This window comes from Orcinus orca, chromosome 12, assembly GCF_937001465.1.
Source record: "Orcinus orca chromosome 12, mOrcOrc1.1, whole genome shotgun sequence".
NCBI lineage: Eukaryota > Metazoa > Chordata > Mammalia > Artiodactyla > Delphinidae > Orcinus > Orcinus orca.
This window is the reverse complement of record NC_064570.1, coordinates 56,761,435-56,783,716: the sequence shown is the minus strand read 5'-3', so window position 1 is coordinate 56,783,716 and position 22,282 is coordinate 56,761,435. Positions and strand designations below refer to the sequence as shown.

Sequence of the window (22,282 nt, the reverse complement as noted above, 5' to 3'; positions counted from 1 at the left end):
TATTTCTCCTTAACCTAGAGGAGGCATTACTCAATAAAAATAATTTAAAAAGTATTCTTGATAAATAAAAAATAAAAATATGTCATTACATCTGTATTTGAAAATGAAGAATGTTAAATCTGATCAAAATCATAAAAAGAGATGGAAAAGAGTAAGATTTTAAATAGCAAACAGATGATCCGGCTTGAATTATGAGGTGAAAAATGATCATAAGAATTAAGGACTTTGGTTTTATATTTTACATAAAAAGTGTTATTCATCTTTAGATAAATTCGACTACTTTGTTTCAGTATTAGAAATTTAAGAACAAATGGTATTTGACGTATGGGGATAGCTGTAACACCTGTTAAAAATTGACGGGATATCTCTTATTAGGCCCAGAAAATGATACGTAAAATGAATATTTTGATTTTTATAGCTATCAAATAGATCTTCCTACAGCATGCTCAGTTGCTCTTCTAAAAAAATTGCCAGGCTAATTTTCTCAACTGTTTGAAAGTATGTTTTTATATTTCAGAACCTATAGTTGTTCCCTAAAAGCTAAAAGAAATGGAAAGAGAAATCCCATGTGAGAAGATACCAACAGGACATTTTAATCTGAAATGATATAAATTGCATGGGAATAATGATCAAAATCTCTAACATGTAGAAGATAAATATAGGCCCCTTTATAAAATCATAGAATATCTGAGCTAAGGATTTATCTTAAGGGCTGAGAGAATAAAGTTTCAGAAATATACAAGGAAGTACCAATTTACAGAGCTGAGAGAGTGCTTGTGGAACTACTGATGCCTAAAACTAAAAAAAAAAACACACACAAAAACAAAACAAAACCAACCCCCCCCCCAAAAAATCAACAATAATTTACCTAACATATTCAAGAATGATAAACCCATAATAGCTTTTTTTTTTTTTTTTAAAAAGGGATTCTTATAGATATATCCTCAATCTTTTGAGACTGACTTTCTGGGTACCAATCATGAAGAAACTGTAAGTTTTATATTGTAAAGCAATCCGTAAATCAGTCTCTGATGATATCTTCATAATCTTGAATCAAGCAGAAATGTGGCCAGATTGTTCATCCAGAACACAGTAAAGCTTTACCTTTTAGTTAAATCATTAGATAAAATAAAACGACAATATTATATTATTTTTCAGAAAAACATAAAACAAAAGACTTTAAAAACAATGGTTCCTTATAGAGGCTTTAGGTTTTTGAGAATATATGTATTTTTCTATGGCACAAACATATGTGTTCCAAAATGAAAAATAAAAAAAAATATGTTTTCACCACATCCACATTTACTTTATATAATATATGAAATCATTACCTGGTTTCTTGGTTACTTTGATTAAATTACTGCATTCATTCAAACTGTTTACCAATATATCTTGGTTTATGTTTGCAAATATTTCATGTTTACAGTTATTTCAAAGCACTCTGGGGTATTCATAGCTGTTAATAATAATTCATTTAGGGGCTTCCCTGGTGGCGCGGTGGTTGGGAGTCCGCCTACAGATGCAGGGGACACGGGTTCGTGCCCCGGTCTGGGAGGATCCCACATGCCGCGCAGCGGCTGGGCCCGTGAGCCATGGCCGCTGAGCCTGCGTGTCTGGAGCCTGTGCTCCGCAGCGGGAGAGGCCACAGCAGTGAGAGGCCCGCGTACAGCAAAAAAAAAAAAAAAAAAAAAAATTCATTTAACACAAACATACTCTTTCTATATTAAGTCTTTGAGCAAAATTACAAACATAAAATACACAGTGGAATATTTTCTATATTTAAAATAAGATTAACCTTTTATTTCTCCTTAACCTAGAGGAGGTATTACTCAATAAAAATAATTTAAAAAGTATTCTTGATAAATAAAAAATATCTTTTAAAAAAGTACACCTAGAAGGGAAACCTCTCATTTGAAAGGTAAATACTGAAAACAAAATCTACTTTATATCATATAAAGGCTTGAATATTAAAAACATAAGTATTACAACATTTTATACTACAGTAATTTAAAAAACTTAAACATTTAATGAGCTGTAATTTACGGATTAATTTTCCTTCAGTACTCAATTTGTAAGTATCGACAGTAGGAAAGAAAGATTACCTTTTTTATAAAAGATATATCATACTTAATATATGGTATGGGGTATATTTATTAAGCCTTGTTTAATGGTTAAAAACAATTGTTTATATTTCTAACATCTGGGGAATGCTACAAAGGTTCCACAATCTTTTCTTTTCACTTGAAATATTCTTGTACTATTGCCCTTCCTAAGTAAAAGACGTGAACTTTATCATTTAAAACAGAAAAAAATCAGATATTGATATTTTTAAACTCTAAAATGTAAATAATAGCAACATCAAAAAAAGCCAAACCAACCACCAAATCCCACCCCTGTTCCTGATCTAACAGCATAGATGGCATAAAAAATGTACAAATTAAACAGTTCTAAGATAAAATGGTAATTTGACAGCATGTCACAATGCAATACATTCATAGTATAGCATGAATTAATTCCTTGAATCTCTAAAAGTAACCAAGGAAAACAGGAAGGGAGTAATATTCTTACCTGTGCAACGTATGCAGAATCTGATATAAGGGAGAAACTGTCCATCTCCCCTCGGCTGATATAAGTTTGTAGTAGGATGTTTATTTTCCCATAACTGTTCTCTACACCTCCAGGAGCTGAGAGTTCACAGAAGTTGTTTAATAAGGCATCTAACTCCTCTATTTCCTCTTCTCTGACCTGGAAGAATCAATGTTTTTATAGGATTATTTGGGCTGATTTATTTAAATTTTTTATATTGAAATTAAACCACATTGCATGTTTTCTAAAAGTTTCCATCTGTGATAACTCAAGTTTCCTTTTGTATACTAAAATAATAGCAATCTTTTCAGAGGTAGCTAATAAAATACAATGAAAAACTATCTTGATGCTGATAAGACTACATTTTACTATTCATCACCAATATTAAAATTGCCATTGACATATACAAATTTGATATGTCACAAAAATTAAGTCTTCTGACCTCACCATCCTTCAACTGATGAGATTTCATTTTTTATTTGACCAGAGTAAAACCTCTGCCCAAATGGATTAGGGCAAACTTGAATTATCTTCAAACGCATCCATTACAGTCATATATTTTTATATGGTATAAGGCATTCATAGCTTAAAGCTGTGAAGTACTATGATTCAAAGTATTAAAGTTTTCACTGTTAATAAGATTAAATTATAATATGGGTACAGAAATATTCATATCTAAGTTTGAATCATGCATGTCCTTTATATTTTCTTCAGCGAACCTTATATTGCAAATAAACCAAAATCTACACACTATATTCTCTGCTAGTTTCATTACTGCAAAACCTATTTAAATTATGTTTGATTTGTAGTAGAGAGCAAAGAATGAGGTCAGGTATGACATACTATCAAAATCTAGGATAGTGGACATTGTTGATAAATGGAAGAACATTGCTGGTACTCAAAATGTGAAGTGTCATACAGCTTATATTGTATCAGGAATAACAATTAATTATGAACTTTTATAAATGAATCAACACATATGTGTTATATGCATTTGATTTAAGCTTCAAGTAATCTTACCTTGATTTGATCAAATTCTTCAGCTTTGGAGACTATAGCAAAAATATCACTTTCTGTTTTGTGAGCATCAAAGAATTCATTGAAGGTCTACCAAAGTAAGTGTTATATTTGATTAAAATAGAAGGTCCAGTAAAATATTTTAAATTAAAAATGTGACTATAAATCACACATTCTAAGAGAACATCTGAACCCTAGAATATGCAGAGTTATAATGTCTGTAGCATACTGTTCCAAAATCATCATTTTAAACATCGTCAAATTTATCAAAGACTAAAAAACATTCCCCAAACAAATTAGCTAGAGAAGACCTTTAAGAAGCAAAAAGATTTATAAAATCAGTTAATGAAACTTACAACAGATATCTAAAACAATGTTCAGCATAACATTCTTGTCTTGGCTCATTTTCAGCATGGGCATATGTAAATCTGCACCATTCACCAACTTAAAGCTGATCATATATCACATAAAATTCAGAGAGGAATAACTAAAAATATGCAACTTAAGATTCTGGCAAATATATCACAACATTGCTAGTTAGGGCATACAGAAATTCAGGAAACTGGAAAGAAAAAAAATCAAAACAAAGCTGAAGAAAGGCTACAGTCCCTGAAAGAGAGCTGCAAACAGGCTTAAGATGTAGTTTGGCAGCAACACACTACCAAGTGGACAAATGAGAAAGGTAACTTAATGGACAAAATGAGTTGACATGAGTAGGTGATGGCAGCAACAGAGGGAGAGGGAAAATGTTTTGGTTTGAGGAACTACCAGATCATGGTTGTGAGTAATATATGTTAAAAGACTTTGAAGAAACCTAAAGTGCTGTACAAACACAAGATTTATGTGCGGCAAGATGAGGAAAAGCTATTATGCATGTGAAAATGTTTTCTGAAACATGTTATCTGCATAATAAGCACATGTTAAATAAGTACAACACAGATTTCATATAGGCCTTGGTGTTCATATTTCTGAAGAAATTTCATCTTAGTGATTTCTATTACTTTTTCATTTAAAAAACAATTTTAAGAACAAAAATGAAAATGAACATAAAAAAAATCAAACTTTCTCTCTATAAAAAGAGTAAAAATTCACCTTAATCCAACTCCCTTCAAATTTAAGTCTTCTCCTCACAGGTAATCACTATTAAGTTTTCTCATGTATTAACATGTGAAGGTATATACGTAGGTATAGAAATACACACGAAGACAAGTATATATTCTTTAAAATGTAGATATTATAGTGGCTCCCTACCTTACATAAGATTACATTAAAAGGTAACAGGCAAGGATACAATTGTGTAGTAAAAATTACCTTTGAAAAATCTCTTCAATTATCCAAATAGTACAGCTCAGTGCCCTGATATTTTCATTAGTTTTTATAATTCTTTTTAGTCAGTGTTTCTCAATAACTTGCAATTAATTTTTCAACTTTTTATTCATGGATATCATTAAGCCATCAGACCCCACTTTAAATCATTCAGGCACTCATTCCAGAGGTCTCACCAATGTGCTCAATGGTTTTAGGTTTGGGTGCGTCTACTGCTTGGGATATACTCATTGAACGGGATGGCAAGAGGGTCCTGAATATTTATAGTTCTATTTTTTTTCTTATCTTTACTGAGTGTATGTTGTTGAATTCATAAAAGTCAAATGCATTTTGTTCTATTAGTAGCTTTTGTTATTTTGCATGAATACTATATTTTGAAGTCTAGAAAGTATTTGCATGTAAAGACAAACATATTATTCTGTTTGTTCCACTCAGTATACTACCTCAATAGTGCTGTATTTAATATAGTAGTGGCTGGCCGTTCTACCCAAATCAGTTGAGGAAAAATATCCAGTTCGCTCCTCAAAACGAATCATCCGAGCTTTGTCTAGTTTCCGTCCAACTTCAATGACCAACTGTTCTCGATGCTTTGCTAATGTTGGGTCAATCTACAGGAAAAAAAAAAAACACTTGAATAATTCTTCAGAGAGTCATCATTTGCAAATGTATACCTGTTATGGAAATTAAAATTTTCTGTTGATGCTTTAGTTAGTATACATTTTTTATTATAATTTTAAAAGAATGCATTTTTTTAAAAGATAGGACATAATTAGAAAATACTTTATTCCATTAAGTAAAGAAAGCTTTAAAATTAACTAAAATTTTTAATCTGTATATTATCTTCAGATAGTAATATTTTAGAATCTAAAATTCCTGTATAGTCTTATAATCGTTAAGATTAATAAGGATTAGGAATTAGATACATGAAAAAAAATCACTGCTTTCTCCCTCCCACACTAAAATAAATAAGAATTTAAAAATATCAAACCACAGTCCTATTTAAAGAAATGATAGTGAGAATGTTCTCCTCTGTTCAAATAAAGGTATACAAAAATAAATTAAAAGTCATCCTTTCAAAAGCATGGTTTTAGTGTTCTAGCAGTTTTTATAACTGTTGATGGGAAAACCCATTCTGCCTATAATGGTAATAGAAGCAAAGAGTAAAATCAATTTGACAATGAATCTCTGAATAGTTTAGAAATTATTACAGTATTTTTCTAAGCAGAAAGGACATTTAACACAAGATATTAACAAACATTCCTGTTACTATGATGTGTGTGTGTATATAAATATATGTATATATTTATATATATATATTTTTTTATGTATATATTTATAGCTATAAAGTGAAGTATGACCTTTAAAGGGGGAGGGGGAAGTATAAAATACTTTAGAAATCAATTAATATGAGTTAATACTCCTACCACTTGTTCTGACTTAGATTTTTATGGCAGCTTATTCATGCATCAAATATAGCTAAAATAAATGAGCAAATCATAATGAGACAAAGGAAAATCAACTGTAGGGAAATAAGATGGAATCCAGTCACATTAGCAAATACAAAAAGTCTTAAATATTTCCTGTAGGTAACATACTGTATATTTCAGGCTCATCTTATGAAACCATTTTATTAATCACATATTATTAAACCATTAAAAAGAATTAAACTACATGATCTGTGTTAATTCACATGAGTCTTGTGGCTACACATTCTTTCTGAGTAATAAAAAACACTTAGGTCAAAAAAATAAGAAGGTAAGATTATCTGAACTGTGAAGGTTATAAAACTTTGTATCTCAGAAAGGAAAAAAACCCACTTTTTACACTAGAAAATTATAAAAAAATGACTTCCAATATTAATCTGGTACGTAAACAAAAATCAATTGATGTGTTTATCTTGTCCCAAGATTTGATATGCCTTAGCCCATGAAAAAATACATGTTGTGTTTGGTCTTCCTTTACCCCTTCAGAATATTTTCATAGTGCCATTGACTCTTTTCACAAAACCCACATTTGTAATAAGAATAGCTAGTGCCGGGCTTCCCTGGTGGCGCAGTGGTTGAGAGTCTGCCTGCCGATGCAGGGGACACGGGTTCGTGTCCTAGTCTGGGAAGATCCCACATGCCACGGTGCGGCTGGGCCCGTGAGCCATGGCCACTGAGCCTGCGTGTCTGGAGCCTATGGTCCGCAACGGGAGAGGCCACAACAGTGAGAGGCCGCGTACCTCAAAAAAAAAAAAAAAAAAAAAAAAAAAGGGGAAGAATAGCTAGTGCCTTATTCTTTAAAATTTATAAAGGTACAGGTTACAATACACCTACATTTTATAACTGAGAGCGATCTGGTTGTAAAAGATATCTATTTGAAGATTAGCACATATTTTAACTGAGAAGAATAAAGGTAGTTGAATTCCCCCATCTACAGTAAACCTAAGTATAAAAACCAAATGATTTCAGATGAACAGCTTCATAACTAGTTGCTGCTGCTATTTTTCTTCTTTTTTTTCCCTCCTAAATCTTAAGTTTCAATTTTCCCATGGTCAAAGTTACTGTATAGGAAAAGGAAAGATAAAAAAAAGATAGGCAACTGCTTTGATACAAAATGGAACACACACACACATACAAAATTATCATTATTAGTAAATAGAGGAAAACTATAATTCCAAGTTAAATTCAACTTCTTTGCTAATTTTGATTTAACACTAATGAATATCGATATGATGGTGGTGAAATTGTATTTTCATTAGACAACAACTGGATTTTACCTGTAATTAGGAAGCATTTACAGGGTATAAAGCAGAGTTTAAAGAAAAGACAAGATCTCACAGAATCTGTAAGCTATGTGGACCACAGAGCTGTGAAGTTTATAGGAAGAGCTGTGACCACATGCATCTGATTCTCAGTCTATGTGCACAGCAGAACTGATCCAGCCTCCAAACTGTTAAGATAGTAACTCATTAATGCTATCTTTTAATTTAGCAACAAAGACTTAGAAGGACTTGATAAGAAGAATATACTGTATATAATATAAGCCTATCATTAAAAGTGCTTTGTAAGGTTCCTCATGTCTGGTTTATTCTAAAAACTAAATTTAAAAAATATAGTTAAAAAAACATAGCAAAAAAAAAAAAAACAAAAAAACAACAACAACAAAAAAACATAGCAAGATACTAATATCAAATGGAAACTTATCTGAGCAGTAAATTGATAATAACATAAAGATCAGTGGAAAAGATATATAAAGAAAGTGAAATAATTACCAGGGACAAATTTAATTTTCCTTAGTATTTTCTAAAAAAGATTAAAGCTCTTTGTTTTTCTTCCAGGTACCTAAATCTTTTCAGATGAGCAGAAGTAGCAAATATTTATCCTCATATCATGAAAGGATTACAGAACTAAAAAGGAGGTCTGACTTTTTTTTAGTAAATGAGTTTTCTACCTGATAAGCCTTGTGACTGATGCCATACACTAATGGATTTGCTCTCATCCGTACATAAAGATAAGTGTAACTTATCCACTTCACTGCTTCTTCCACGTTAGTAACTGTTCCCAGAGCAATCTGCAAATCAAAAATATAACGAAAGTTAAACTAATGCGTTAAAGTTGAATATAAACATTACATCAAAGACCATTTTGTTGAAAGTTAAGTTATTAAAATACATCATTATGCTGTATTTAAAAGAAGGTAAGCACAATTATTGGACATGATGTTTCTCCAATTAATTAAAAATTAGTCCTGCCTCATTTAATTGAGAACAGTACATTAGAAATGCTATATTCCCAAACTTTACTTATTATTATGGCATTTGATTAGTCTTCCCATTTGAATTTAATTCCATATAGTATTATAAACATTTTGGTATTCATTAATTTTTCTTCTTTTAAATTTTGGTTTCATTTTATGTGACAACATTACTGACAGTTTTAAATGTGACTGCACCACAATCAAAACAACATAATATTGCTGATTCTATCCCTCTTTGTTGTGATTTTGTATACTGTCATTACCAAAATCACAAAGAGCATAACATTAGTAGTTTTTTCCTCTAAAGATACCCATTTGCAGCATAGCTAGTATAAATATATAATATAAATACAATGGTAAATGCAGTAATTTTTGCATAAAACAAAATCATATTTTATTGGGATTTATACATATTAATAATATATACACTTTAAAAAGATCATACAAGAACAGGGAGTGGTTTTAATTTTTTATTGGTAAACTTAAAACAACCTATGGAAAAAACAGATATTTATACTTTTGAATTATAATAAACACGGTAATTCTTTAGATTATATTCTGAAAGAAAATATAATTTTTAACATAGCATTTTAATGTAGCTTTATAACATGCTAATTTAATGAAACCAAAGGTTAATTATTTTAAAACACAATAATAACATATAAAATCTGTGTAATAAAGGGAATTGTTAGAAAATGACCTTAAGCCAGAATTGCAGTGAAAAGTTTTAAAAATACATTTCTTTAGCCACTGGATCTATATGCAGTCATTGTGCTTTTATACTTAGAGTGTTCATTTTAATTAACAAATTTATCCAAGTTGTGAAACTTCACAGTTGAATAATTTTTCCTGAATCTGTAACTGAAAATTTTTTTTTTAACCTCTTAATACTTTAATCAAAGGAGAAGTGATGACCCCTACCTAAATAACCAAATTTTAGGAGAAAAGAAGGAAAAATAAATCCCCTTATTTTAGTACTAAATAGTAAAGAAAATATAAACCTTAATGTTTGCTTTATTCCCATATTATAATTTAAATTCTGTATAACTAATTTTGTAAAATAGGTATGAGAATGCTTAGATATCTTTAGTTAGTTGAAGATGACATATAGCAATATTACACCATACTATTTGTCCTTAAAAAAAAAAGACCAAAAGTAAATAAATGGTAAGGCAGATTCTATCTACTTTAAAAATTACACTATCTTGAAATACGTCAGACAGAGAAAGACAAATACTGTATGATCTCCCTTATACAAATAATCTGAAAACATCGAACTCAAAGAAACAAAGAACAGAAAGGAGGTAGCCAGGAGTTGAGGGGTAGGGGACATGAGGAGATGTTGGTTAAAGGGTACAAACTTTTAGGCATAAGATGAGTAAGTTCTGGGGATCTAACGTACAGCATGGTGACTGCAGTTAATCATACTGTACTGTGTACTTGAAAGTTGATATAAGAGTAGAGCTTTAATGCTCCCATCATAACAACAAAACAAAATGGTTATTATGTGAGGTGAAGGATGTGTTTACTAACTTTATTGTGGTAAACATTTCACAAATACATATGTGTGTCAAATTACTGCATTGTACAACTTAAACTTGCAATGTCACATGTCAATTATATCTTCGTAAAGCTGGAAAAAATAAATTTACATTAATGTACCTACAAATGACTAAACCACCCACAATATAAGTAAATACAATATAAGGAAAAAATAAATTTACATTAATGTACCTACAAATGACTAAACCACCCACAATATAAGTAAATACAATATAGGGAAAAAATAAATTTACATTAATGTATTTACAAATGACTAAACCACCCACAATATAAGTAAATACAATATAAGGAAAAAATAAATTTACATTAATGTACTTACAAATGACTAAACCACCCACAATATAAGTAAACATACACTTCCTAAAATGTGAACTGTAAGAGTTTCTACAAAATAAAGAGTAACAAGAACTAAAATTTAGCTAAGGAGTTAGTTCTACAACACTTCCTAAATATTAACAAGTAACACAGTTAAACATTTTCTAGTCTGCTTAGGCAAAGGAAACTAGTTTGATGATATGGCTAAAAATCCGACAGCGTCCTCCATTTGTGATTCTATTATTTGACAGCCAAATTGTGTTAATCCCCTTATGACTTACAGATATTTTAAAATAACACCACACAACTCCTAAGAGTAGAAAATTTTATAAAGGATAAAATAAGCTTGCTATTATTATACTTTCAAAATCAGACTCAGTAAATTAACAATAATAATTACCTATTGCCAGGTAGTGAGAAGAATAAAGGAAAAGATGAAGTAGGTAGGTACCAAAAACTGGATCAAGTAATGCAAGTCTCCCAAATGTTCACCAAAAAGGAAAAGACTACTCAGAAAAATGAATGTAAATTTATAATGGTACATTATATTGTGAGATTAATCTTTGAATGCCACCTAGTGACAAAAACAAAAATTTACTTGCAAATATTTGTGGTCTAGTGGCTACTTAGTACAGGAGCCTTTTATAAAACAAGTATTTTTCACAGTATCTCTCTGAAATTTATTCATTCATCTCAGTAATCATATAGGAAGTCAGTAACAAGACTGCACTATGTAAAGTATAAAGTACAATGGATATGGCAATAAATAGAGCATGGTTCCTGCTCTCAGGAAGTCTATAGTCTTATAGGTGGTATACATGTAACGAATTAAGATGACATCTATGAAACCATTACCCACAGTGCCTAGGACATAATACCTATTCAAAAATGCTTTGAAAGAAAAACACCTAACATGTGAAACTTATAAAAGTGCCATTAGTATATAGTGTAATACAGCTTTATGCTCTAAGTAAAAGAGGGGGGAAAAAAAACTACCCCAAATCTGGTAATTTAGAAGTAAGGCTCAAAGTATCACTTTGTATCTAATTTACCTATTTAAACTTTAGTCATTAAGGTTATCTTAATTGTTTATTTGCATGTGTTTTTCAAAAAGTTATTTGAAATCATATAAAACTAAACAAGCAAATATAATAATCATGTGTATATAAATACATATGTATACACAAACCCCTTTAGTAACTGTATGAAAACACCATTTATGCCACCATTCATTTACCTATTCCACTAAAATTTGAGTGCGGGTAGTAAGTACGATTGGGGCTGAGGATAAAGGGACTATAAGATAATGTAACTGCTACAATTCTGTACCGAATAACAACTTGGCACAGGTGTCTGTTAAATTTTCACAACAATCTAGTGATATTATTCCTATTTTATACATGGGAAGACTGGTACTTTATAGGTGACGTGAGTAGAGTAAGGGACTGTCTAGAGCAGAAGACCTGTGCTAGAAAGTAACCAGAGCCAGAACTGAGAAGGTGTCAGACTGCTGAGGCCTTAAATCCAAGGACAAAGTGTTTGTACTATGTCCTGCGGAGATGGAAGGAACTCTGAATAAAGAATGTACGTAAGATTATAGAAAGATTAATACATTTTAAAGTATGGACCATAGGGGACTGGCACAGAATACGTAAGAAATTAATGTCACCTATGAGAGAACGGTTTCACAGGTGAAACCGTGAAACAATACCCAGTAATGTCTGCTGAATAAATTTTAATAAGCCTCAAACATGCTTCAGTGTTTCTCTCAGTGCAAAATTAAGAGGCTTTATACAGGGCTGGGACTTGTGAGCTTTGGCATTAATTAGCATTCAGGAGTCAGCCCCATTAGGCATCAATCAGCAAAGATGTCTCATAAAATGTCTGCATTAAAATGATACCTTAATATGATACTTTCTCCAGTTCTAAACTAGTGTTATCAAAGATATTAGTATGGGCAACATTCCTAATCTAACGTGACCTTGATGTTGATCACTGCTGCTGTACAGTCTTGCAAAGATTTTCGGAGTCTAAAGACTTAAAAATCCATTACCTTAAGAGCATAGCACACATTCATTTTATAAACTAATTTCACACTTGGCTTCCACAGATTACCAAATTTAATTTCACACTCAACTATAATTTAAGGGAGTTTGTTTCCCTAAGAAGAAAATTTACTTTAAATGGGAGCTAGTCTAGTAGACAAAATATGATAAAGAAATTTTAGCAATGGCTATACTTCACCATATTACCTAAAAATTTCAGGGTATATGTTTCATTATTTGAACGCCATTTATGGCATTAAATGGAATTATCATTACAGTTAGTTGACATTTCTGAAAATGACAAACTCTAATAAGTATTTTATGAATATGAGGTGAATCTATGGGCTACAATTGATTTTTAATTTCTCAGGGCTTGACCAAATAGTTTCATTTATTTTATTATAGTCCCTAAGAAAAAGAATTTCTTGAAGACCAGAGAAGTATTTTACTCACCTGTGTCTTTTGTACAAAAACATCACCATTTTGTGTTTAATTTACCACTTACAAAAAGCTATCAAGGAAAATAATTCTAAGTTTACAAAGATGTAGTCTTTCTTGAAATGTTTTTCTAGAAAAATTGTATAAAACAGCCTTGCTGGGCTTCCCTGGTGGCGCAGTGGTTGAGAGACTGCCTGCTGATGCAGGGGACACGGGTTCGTGCCCCGGTCCCGGAAGATCCCACATGCCACGGAGCGGCTGGGCCTGTAAGCTATGGCCATTGAGCCTGCGCGTCTGGAGCCTGTGCTCCGCAACGGGAGAGGCCACAACAGTGAGAGGCCCACGTACTGCAAACAAACAAACAAAAAAACAGCCTTGCTTTTTATTGTAAGTCAGAGAAATTATTACTACCATTTTGGAAAATATTTAGTCCTGGTCTTAGAAGAAGGCAAATGGTAGGTTGATTAATATAGAGAAATGTATTCACCTTTAAGTTACTATATTTTATATATCAGAAATCTAGGCTATAATAAGAAGACTAAGTTTGTAGTTAAAAAGACCTGCGTTTGAATACTAGCTCCAAAGGTTAGTACTTGAATGACCTTCGGTCAGTTACCTATCTCTCTGAGGACAATAATATCTCCTTAGTAGCAGTACTGAGAGAATATACAAAAAGCACCCAGCAGGTTTGTGCGTCCTCAGTCCACTGAAGGATTACTATTACTATCTTTGTACATTAGACTAATCCATCATAGATACTGGTGACCCATGACCAAGACCTAATTATTTAAACCATGCCATCATAGTAGGTAATGAGGATTGAAACTGAGATATATTTCCTTTGGAGATATGCCTAATATCATAATTCATTTCCTAATCATTTTCACTTTCTTGTAATTATGCTACTAGAAACCAGCATCTTTCATGATTTTTTTCTAACTTCCAACTAGATCTTCTAAACCTTACCTAATCTTCTGAACCTAGATTTACCACCTTCATGAACAAAGCCTTTCCTGATAAGCTGGGGCCAAAAGTATTTTCTCCTTCTACTGAATCCTTCTTTAGAACTTATTACTCACCAACATTATTGCACTGTGTTTTTGTGTCTTTTTCTCCCTTTTGGACTATATACTCCTTAAAACAGAGGAAACTGCATACTGAGTGTGTTTTTCATCCTCTAAAAAGACTTCTAAATAACATGAATAGAATATAAGTGAAATTTCTGTAATATTTCAGTTCAAATATTTCACTTATTCATTTATTTAATAGTTATATCCCACCTACTTTAAAAAATTGAGTCAACTTTAATGGTAAGAAGGGATATAGGAAAGAAGTAGGAAAGTGTTGGATGACAGAGCAACAATTAAAAATGCAGTGAAAACAGCAAAACCGTATTTGATTGTTTGACACACAGACTCTTAAGAATGTTCATCCTCTTTACCAGTTAAGATGTTATCTAGGCTTCCAGGGTCTGCTATTTAAATCTTAACACAATAATGGTGACTATACAAGTCACCTGTGACATTAATTTCTTATCTACAGAGTCTTATTAGTGGAAAGTGTTATGTTTGTACCTCCAAGAAAAGGAAATAATTTTCTTTTTAGTAGTCTATTAAAATGTCAAGGTTTATCTTGACTGTGGCTTTTTAATGTAAATGTTTGAGCCTAACTGAATTCCTAACATGTGATGTCACTCAGAATTCTGATAGGGTCCAGTAAAATTTGGCCTTAAAGACATATTTCTGAAAATGAAAGGTATAACAAAAATATTATTTTACACAATGGCAGAAAGGTGGTCAACATAAGTTATTGTGATAATTTTATTTTAAGATCTTAAAGTATAGGGACTAAACTCATATGTGCTTGCTCTTCTCCAGAGTATTTACTGGAAGGTTTTATATGTAAAGCTAACCTATAACTATTTGTGAATGGTTGCTATGGTTGAAAATTCTAGAATTAAAACAATAAAAGTAATCCTGAGTAAAAAAAACCAAAAAACAAAATATCAACACAAACACACATCACACATGAAATAAACTATAATATTGTAGCTCAATTTAAGCAATCATATTTTCTATAACAAAGTTAATCAAATGATCTAAGACAGAAGAGCATTATTAACCTTATAAAAACTTTATAAAATACTTCATAATAAACTTTATTGAAGTGCAGGACAAATATAGTTGTTGTTATTGCTATGTCTGTTTCCCCAGTTTGTATAGCTTTGGTTAGATTTCTGTCCTATAACAAAACCTCATGATTTAAAAGTATAGTCTTTAAGCAATGAGTTCTTATCAGTTAATCATTTGCATTCTATATTGCTCTGAACTCATCAATAATATTGCCATTCCACCTCTTGTGTCTTATGACTGCATATGAAATAAAATGTATTATTAAATATCATGAAATAGCAATCAACTCAAACTCTATTTTTCTTGGTCATTCTTGAAGCTGATGATTCTATTCCAACCTTTAACTCATTAGATCTTACCTCTGCATTTAGGTTATCTGCAAGGCTTTCCAGAAACTGACTCTCAATTGGGTTTTGTTGAGTGAGCAAAGAGAGGTAATGGCTGAGTTTATCATGGGTTGTTATGATGATTCCTTCCCCAAATTTGTCAAATTGTGGTCTTCCAGCTCGACCAAATATCTGCATGACATCTAAAATTCCAAGGTCAACAAAGGAGCCTCTTTTTGCAGCATATATTTGTGTTCCCTAGATGAGGAAAAGTTAATAAAAATTTACATAAACACACACAAATATAATCCTGATGAGCTGAATACTGAAATTAGGCAAATATGGCAAGATCTCAAAAGTGTACTTTAACTAATCCTTTCATCATCTGTGATAGCGTTAAATTTTCACAATATAAACTAGATTCTTTTGGAGAATACAGCTCTGACCTTATATAAATAACATTCAAAGTCACTGAAGCAGCCAAATCAATATTTTCAAATAAATCAATCCACAGGTTTGTTTTAAGATACCACAAATCCATGCGCAAAGGAAGGTAAGCTCTCACCTTAATAATAACAGCATGAGCAGGAAGATTGACACCCCAGGCTAATGTAGCTGTACAGACGAGGACTTTGATATGCCCATTAAAAAACAAGCTTTCAACCAAATTTCGGTCCTGCCGAAGCATTCCTGCATGATGAATACTAAAACCATCTGGAAATAATTCCCGTACTTGTTTATTTCTTGACTTTTGCACCTAGAGTAGATATCAACAAAACATAAAAGTGTTATTTAGCATTTAAAAGCAATTGTTATTTATCGTCTCTTGAATGAGTTTATCAAAGAGAGCACAGAATTATTTTTAAGTATCTTAAGGTCTTACTAAGTCTTAGTATATAATGTTTTATACAAAATCATTAAAAATTTTATTTCTTCTATCTTAAAAAATAGGTAACCCTGAACATGGCACAAAATCCAAAAGGAAAGAAGGTAAAAGCAAGTGTCTCTTTCACTCAGGTGTCCTCTTCTTGCAATCAATCAGTATTACCTGCTTCCTATCCTTTCAAAAAAACTCTATTAAAAATAAGCATAAATCTCAGTGGCTTCCAACTCATTCAGAGTAAAGGCCAGAGTCCTTAGGATGCAAGACCTACAGAAATCATTCCCATTCCTGAACCTCACTTACTTACTCAGGCCAGACACAAGAGCTGGCTTTTTCTCTAAGTGCCCCCCAACCCTTTTTTTTTTTTTTTTTTTTGACAAATCCACACCTGCCTCAGGGTCTTTACACTTTCTGTTCCAGACCCATTGCCTTGGAAGCCTTTCCCTCTTACTGAGATGCCCCTGGTTCCACGGGACATGCGCTCCTTCTCATAGTAAGAGCCAATAAACCCAACTGTGCTTCCCCAACACCTGTGTTCCTGCTGATCTCTAACAGGAGGGCACCGGTCACCTGTCTTAGCTCCTCAACTTTACATCTGCCCTGAATATACTAACTTCGCTTCTGAGGTCTGTTCTTTGGCCTGGTCTGACCTCAGATGTGGGATATGGTCCACTTATCTGCAATCTGTATGAGTGCCACAGCAGATCTTACAAAATTCACTGACGACTCACTGTACAACGGGGAAATTCTTTTCTGCAAAATTAAAGACTATGGATTAACAAAAGTGTCCATATAGTCAAAGCTTCTGTTTGGGCATCACATTCTGTGCTTATTTGCTACTGCTCTGAAAATTTCACGATCAACATCTTGATAGCTTCTTTTGAAACAGCGTTTTCCACAGTTTTCACGTAAGGGGCACTACACTGGCAGGGAATGGGGTTCTAGTACAGTCACACTGATTATCTCTAAGGTCACTTAATATTTTAAACTTCTAAATTAATAATAATTAACTAAGAAAATGATCTAAGAAAACTGCACTCCATGAAATCTGCTACAGATATAAAATGGAAGGGAAAACATTAACAAACCCCACCATCTAGTGGCCAGCCAAGTAAATAACAACTTAGAATTTTGAGCCTTGTTGAGTCCCAAGCAAAATACACATATACACAAAAAAGTTATCTTCATTAAGTTTCAAGGGAAGGGTATTATTTCATTTTTGTGCCGTGTGGTCAGCCTCTTAGAAGTAAGTGTATAAATATACTTTATTATTAACTACATTTGGATCATATTGCCTTAACTTCCATCTTTTCAGACGTGTGTTATTGTCGGTCTCACAGATACGGGCTCCACGTTATGGAGTATTTGTTAGTATATAACAGAGCTCCCTAGTGGGGTCAAAGTAGAAGACTTTGCCTACTTCGCCTACTTCATTTCTTCGCTAATATTCATGAGTGAACATTCAGAGCTAACAGAGGAAACTAAAAAATACTGCTTGGAGACAGACGGAAAAAAAATCATACTGCTGGATGGCTCTTTGTTTTGGGTGAATCTGCTGTCCGTGAACCCCTGCACTGGAATATCCTGATGTGCTTGTTATAAATGCAGATTCTCAGTCAACATCCAGTTGAGGTAAGACTTGGCTTGTGACACCAATGACATAGCAAGAAGCTGAACGCAGGAAATATGTAACTGCGGTGAAAAATATTCTTATAATGTAGCAGGTAGATCATGGGGTGCTGACACATCACCTCCAACTCTGCCCAGGTGGGTTCAACCAGCTTGTTCTCTGTAAGCAACCAAGAAGTGCCAGGAGTCACTTCGCCTTTGTCTCTATTCCTGCTCACATTCTGTGCATTGCTTTTTTGTTTTTTAATTATGAAGCATATTTAATACTTTTTTAACAACTTTATTGGAGTATAATTGCTTTATGTGCATTGCTTTTTTATTGATTCATTAGAGACATGAAGTGACAACAATCTTAAAATAAGACTGGAATGTTCATTCTCAACTGTCTTTGAATCTGAATCTGCCATTTGTGATCTAGCCTAGTTCACAGGACAAATAAACAAGAAATCCTGGGGAGGAGGCCCAGGGATGAGTATGTTTTAAATCTTATTTAAAAAATTATCATACAGTAAAATTCTCTTTCCACTTTGGTGTACAGTCCTACGAATTTTGGCATACATTCAAATTGTGTAACCACCATAATAATCAGGATACAAAACTGTTCCTTTACCCCCCTTAAATTCTCTTGTTATTCCTTTATAGTTAAACCCTCCCCACTTACAACTCCTGGCACCCCCTGATCTGTTCCCCATCCCTAACTTATAGGATGGAGTAAAGTTGTGCTCTCAGAAAACATCATACCTGAAATATTTTTATAACTAAATAAGAATATAATAAATAAGTAAATCAAGCAGCTAATTCAGAAATCTATAAAAACAAAATATATAACAAAGCCAAGGAAAAAAGGAGAAATGCCCTAATAAAGTTAAAACAGAATCTGATTTTTAAGATGTGAAATTGATAAGTAAACATAAAAACTCTAATTTTAAAAGAAAAAAATAAAAATAGACAATGTCTATTACTGGGCAGCAGGAGTTGGCAAATTATGTGCCAACTGCCTGTTTTGTAAATAAAGTTTTATTGAAACACAGCCATATCAGTTTGTTTACATATTGTCTATGGCTGATTTTGAGCTACAATAGGGGAGTTGAGGAGTGTGACAGACATCATATGTTTGCAGGCTTAAAATATTTACTGTCTAGCCTTTAATTAAAAGGAGATACATAGTGGAAAACGAGCACAACAGCACAAGCACAAAGACACAAAATTAGTAATGTGAAAAAGAAGTGTTCAGAAATACATCACAATTTTAAAGAATCAGAAGAGTATTCTGAAAAATTCAATATATTCCATCATTAAAAATGTTTGGAACAGATGATTTTCTAGGAAAATGTTACTAACATTCATATTAAAAGTGATAGAAAATTATAATAAAAGCAATGGAAGAAAATGTAAAGGCTATCTAACATCTAGGCTTTCATACTTTTTAAAGACAAATTAATTCTAGTGTTATTAAGAGGCCCTAGAGCACAGAAACAGAAGTCTAAAAATTAATCTTACAGAGGCAGTGTAATAGCACTGATATTAAAACCTGATAAAGCAGCAGAAAACAGAATACAATAGAGAAATCTCTCTTAAGAATATTAATCCAAATAGTAAGGAGTTTTAGAAAACAGAATTCACCAGTGCATTAAAACAATATACCACAACTAAGTAAATTAAACCCCAGAATGCAAGGGCACTATACCTATAAATATATTAACATATTTATTAATAAGTCAAAGGAGAAAAAATGTATGATCATCTCCAGGCACTGAAATCTCACAAAAGACCACATTCAATCTTGATAAGCAGAGGCGACGAAACATCGATTTCAAACCACACTGAATCATAAAACATTAGGCGTATATCAATTTAAGTTAGGAACAAGGCAAAGATGTTTACAATCAGCTTACCAATGTCCTAGACAATGGAACTAGACATGAGAAAATAATAAAAAGTAGAAATACTGGAACAGAAGAGGTCAAAGCAATTATTAGTTGCAGATGAAATAAACATTTATTTAGAAAACTGAGGATTAATTAAAAACTACTAACTAAAATAATGATTGAATTCAGAAAGGTGACAGTCCCCCAAATCAATATTTTTAAAAAGTCTTTCTGTATATAAACAATAACTTGTTAGAAAATAAAAGGGAAGAAAATAGCACATTTATAAAAGCCGTCAAAAACAGAAAAAACAAGAAATAGGTAGCACCTACATGAAGAAAGCATTATTATACTGCTGAAGGACATTCAAGAAATGAAATGAAATGCTTTGCTTTTGAGATGGGAAAACTTGGTTTGGTGAAAATACCAATTCTCACTAACTTAATCTGTAAATCAATGCACTAACTCAACTAAAAGATAAACGTTATTTCTTGGAAGTGATACTGAAGTTCATCCTTAAAAGTAAACCTGTAGGGCTTCCCTGGTGGCGCAGTGGTTGAGAGTCCGCCTGCCGATGCAGGGGACACGGGTTCGTGCCCTGGTCCAGGAAGATCCCACATGCCGCAGAGCGGCTGAGCCTGCGCGTCCGGAGCCTGCGCGTCCGGAGCCTGCGCATCCGGAGCCTGCGCTCCGCAACGGGAGAGGCCACAACAGTGAGAGGCCTGCGTACCGCAAAAAAAAAAAAAAAAAAGGGCTGGAGGAAATCATGATGAAGTGAGTGTGATCTTTATAAGTAAGACAAAGCCCAAATACTGTAAATAACCTGAAAAAAATCTCATTATGGTAAAAATATTCATAAATTAATAAAAATAAAAATCAAAGATTAAGTAGGAAAAATGTTTGTAACACATAGAACAGTACATGCAATTTACAGAGAAAGAAATTCAAATGGCAAATATGAAAAATGCTCAGCTTCACTCATAAAGAAATGCCAGTCAAAATAATAATGAAGTACCATTTTTTTGCCTATTAATCTGTCATAATCTCAAAAACTCTAACGCTGTTCAGTGCTGGCAAAGTTAGGTGGGAGGAAGTTACTGTTCCAGGAAATGTCAGTTGGAACAATCTCTTCAGTGGGCAATTCAGGACCACTCAATTCACCAAAATTTTAAATGCATGTACCATGTTGATAAATAAATTCCACTGCCAGGAATTTTCCCAGTGGACATCACTGCAACTGCCAAGAGTGTGAGCAAGGATGTTTACTGCAGCACTGTTTACAATACTACATAATTAGAAACAACAAAAGTATCCATCGAGACAGACTGGGCAAATGAATTAAGATAATGTCCACGCTGGGGCACACTACGCAGTTGTTAGAAGAATGAATTAGATCTTTCAGTGTTGATCTGGAAAGATTTCCATGATGTATTACTAAGTGAAAAAAGTATGAGACATAAGTGTGCCTAACACAATCCAATTTTTTCATACTGAAACTCACATGCAGACACACACAATGGCAGTTTGTATAAAACCTTCCCTTGAAAGAAACATAAATGGAAGAAGGTTTTTAATAGGAGTTTTATTGGGAGAAATCAATGGAGAAAGATGGTTAAGACCATGAGTTATGGAGCTAAACTTATTATAAGATGCCTGCTGCTTCCTCAAGTATCAGAACAGTAGTTGTTTTCCACCTGTTTTTTCAGCGTGAGCTATACCTGGAGTCTGGGCTTTGCTGGCCTCTGCAGGACTGAAGGGGTATAATTCACCCTGTTCACACTGTCTGAACAGAGCATCGGATTCTCTGAGAAAGCCATCTGAGATCCAATACTATACTCACTGGATAAAGTATCTCTATACATGGAAATTCAGCACAAAAGAACACCAGCTGTGAAAGGTAAAGGGAGTCAGGTGTGCAGCAGAAGAATTGTGTAAACTTGTTTTCCTCAGTCTTTATATTTCCACTTGTCACAAGTGAACTTCCCATACATGGCTTTATTGTCAGTAAAATTAGAATAGAATGGACAACTGCTAAGAATCCATTAGCACACAGAGGATACTAAATTTTTTTCCGCTAGTGAAAGCATGCCCCAAGCTTCCTTCCATGACTTTACATATCTTTTTCCTACCTATGACACAGAAAATCAGTATGAGTACTTTTTAAAATGAATAAGGTTAAAATAAAATGTAACCACTTGCCAAAGTTGACTTCCAAACTAACACAAATACATGATTAAAGAACGAAGACTGACAGCAAGTAACTGAAGATATTAAAAGGAAACAAATTAGTTTTTTGTCCTCCATAAGACAAAAAAATATACAGAAGTAACACAAGACCTTCAGCTCAGTTACAAACCCTGCATGAAAGAACAATAAGAAACGGCATAAATAATTTAGTGACCTTTGTAAGCCT

At 32.8% G+C, this 22,282-nt stretch overlaps 1 protein-coding gene across 3 annotated transcripts in view; it reads right to left on the bottom strand.

Moving 5' to 3' along the window:
- The window catches only part of ASCC3 (activating signal cointegrator 1 complex subunit 3), a 331,462-nt gene that overhangs the window by 126,635 nt on the left and 182,545 nt on the right, over positions 1-22,282 (bottom strand). For all 3 annotated transcript variants that reach the window (XM_033418760.2, XM_033418762.2, XM_004264782.4), the window contains exons 15-20: positions 16,055-16,246; positions 15,523-15,747; positions 8,365-8,484; positions 5,373-5,537; positions 3,607-3,693; positions 2,569-2,745 (exon numbers count right to left, since the gene is read on the bottom strand). In XM_033418760.2, the coding sequence (XP_033274651.1) occupies positions 2,569-2,745; positions 3,607-3,693; positions 5,373-5,537; positions 8,365-8,484; positions 15,523-15,747; positions 16,055-16,246 (966 nt within the window). The remainder of the gene's footprint in view (positions 1-2,568; positions 2,746-3,606; positions 3,694-5,372; positions 5,538-8,364; positions 8,485-15,522; positions 15,748-16,054; positions 16,247-22,282) is intronic.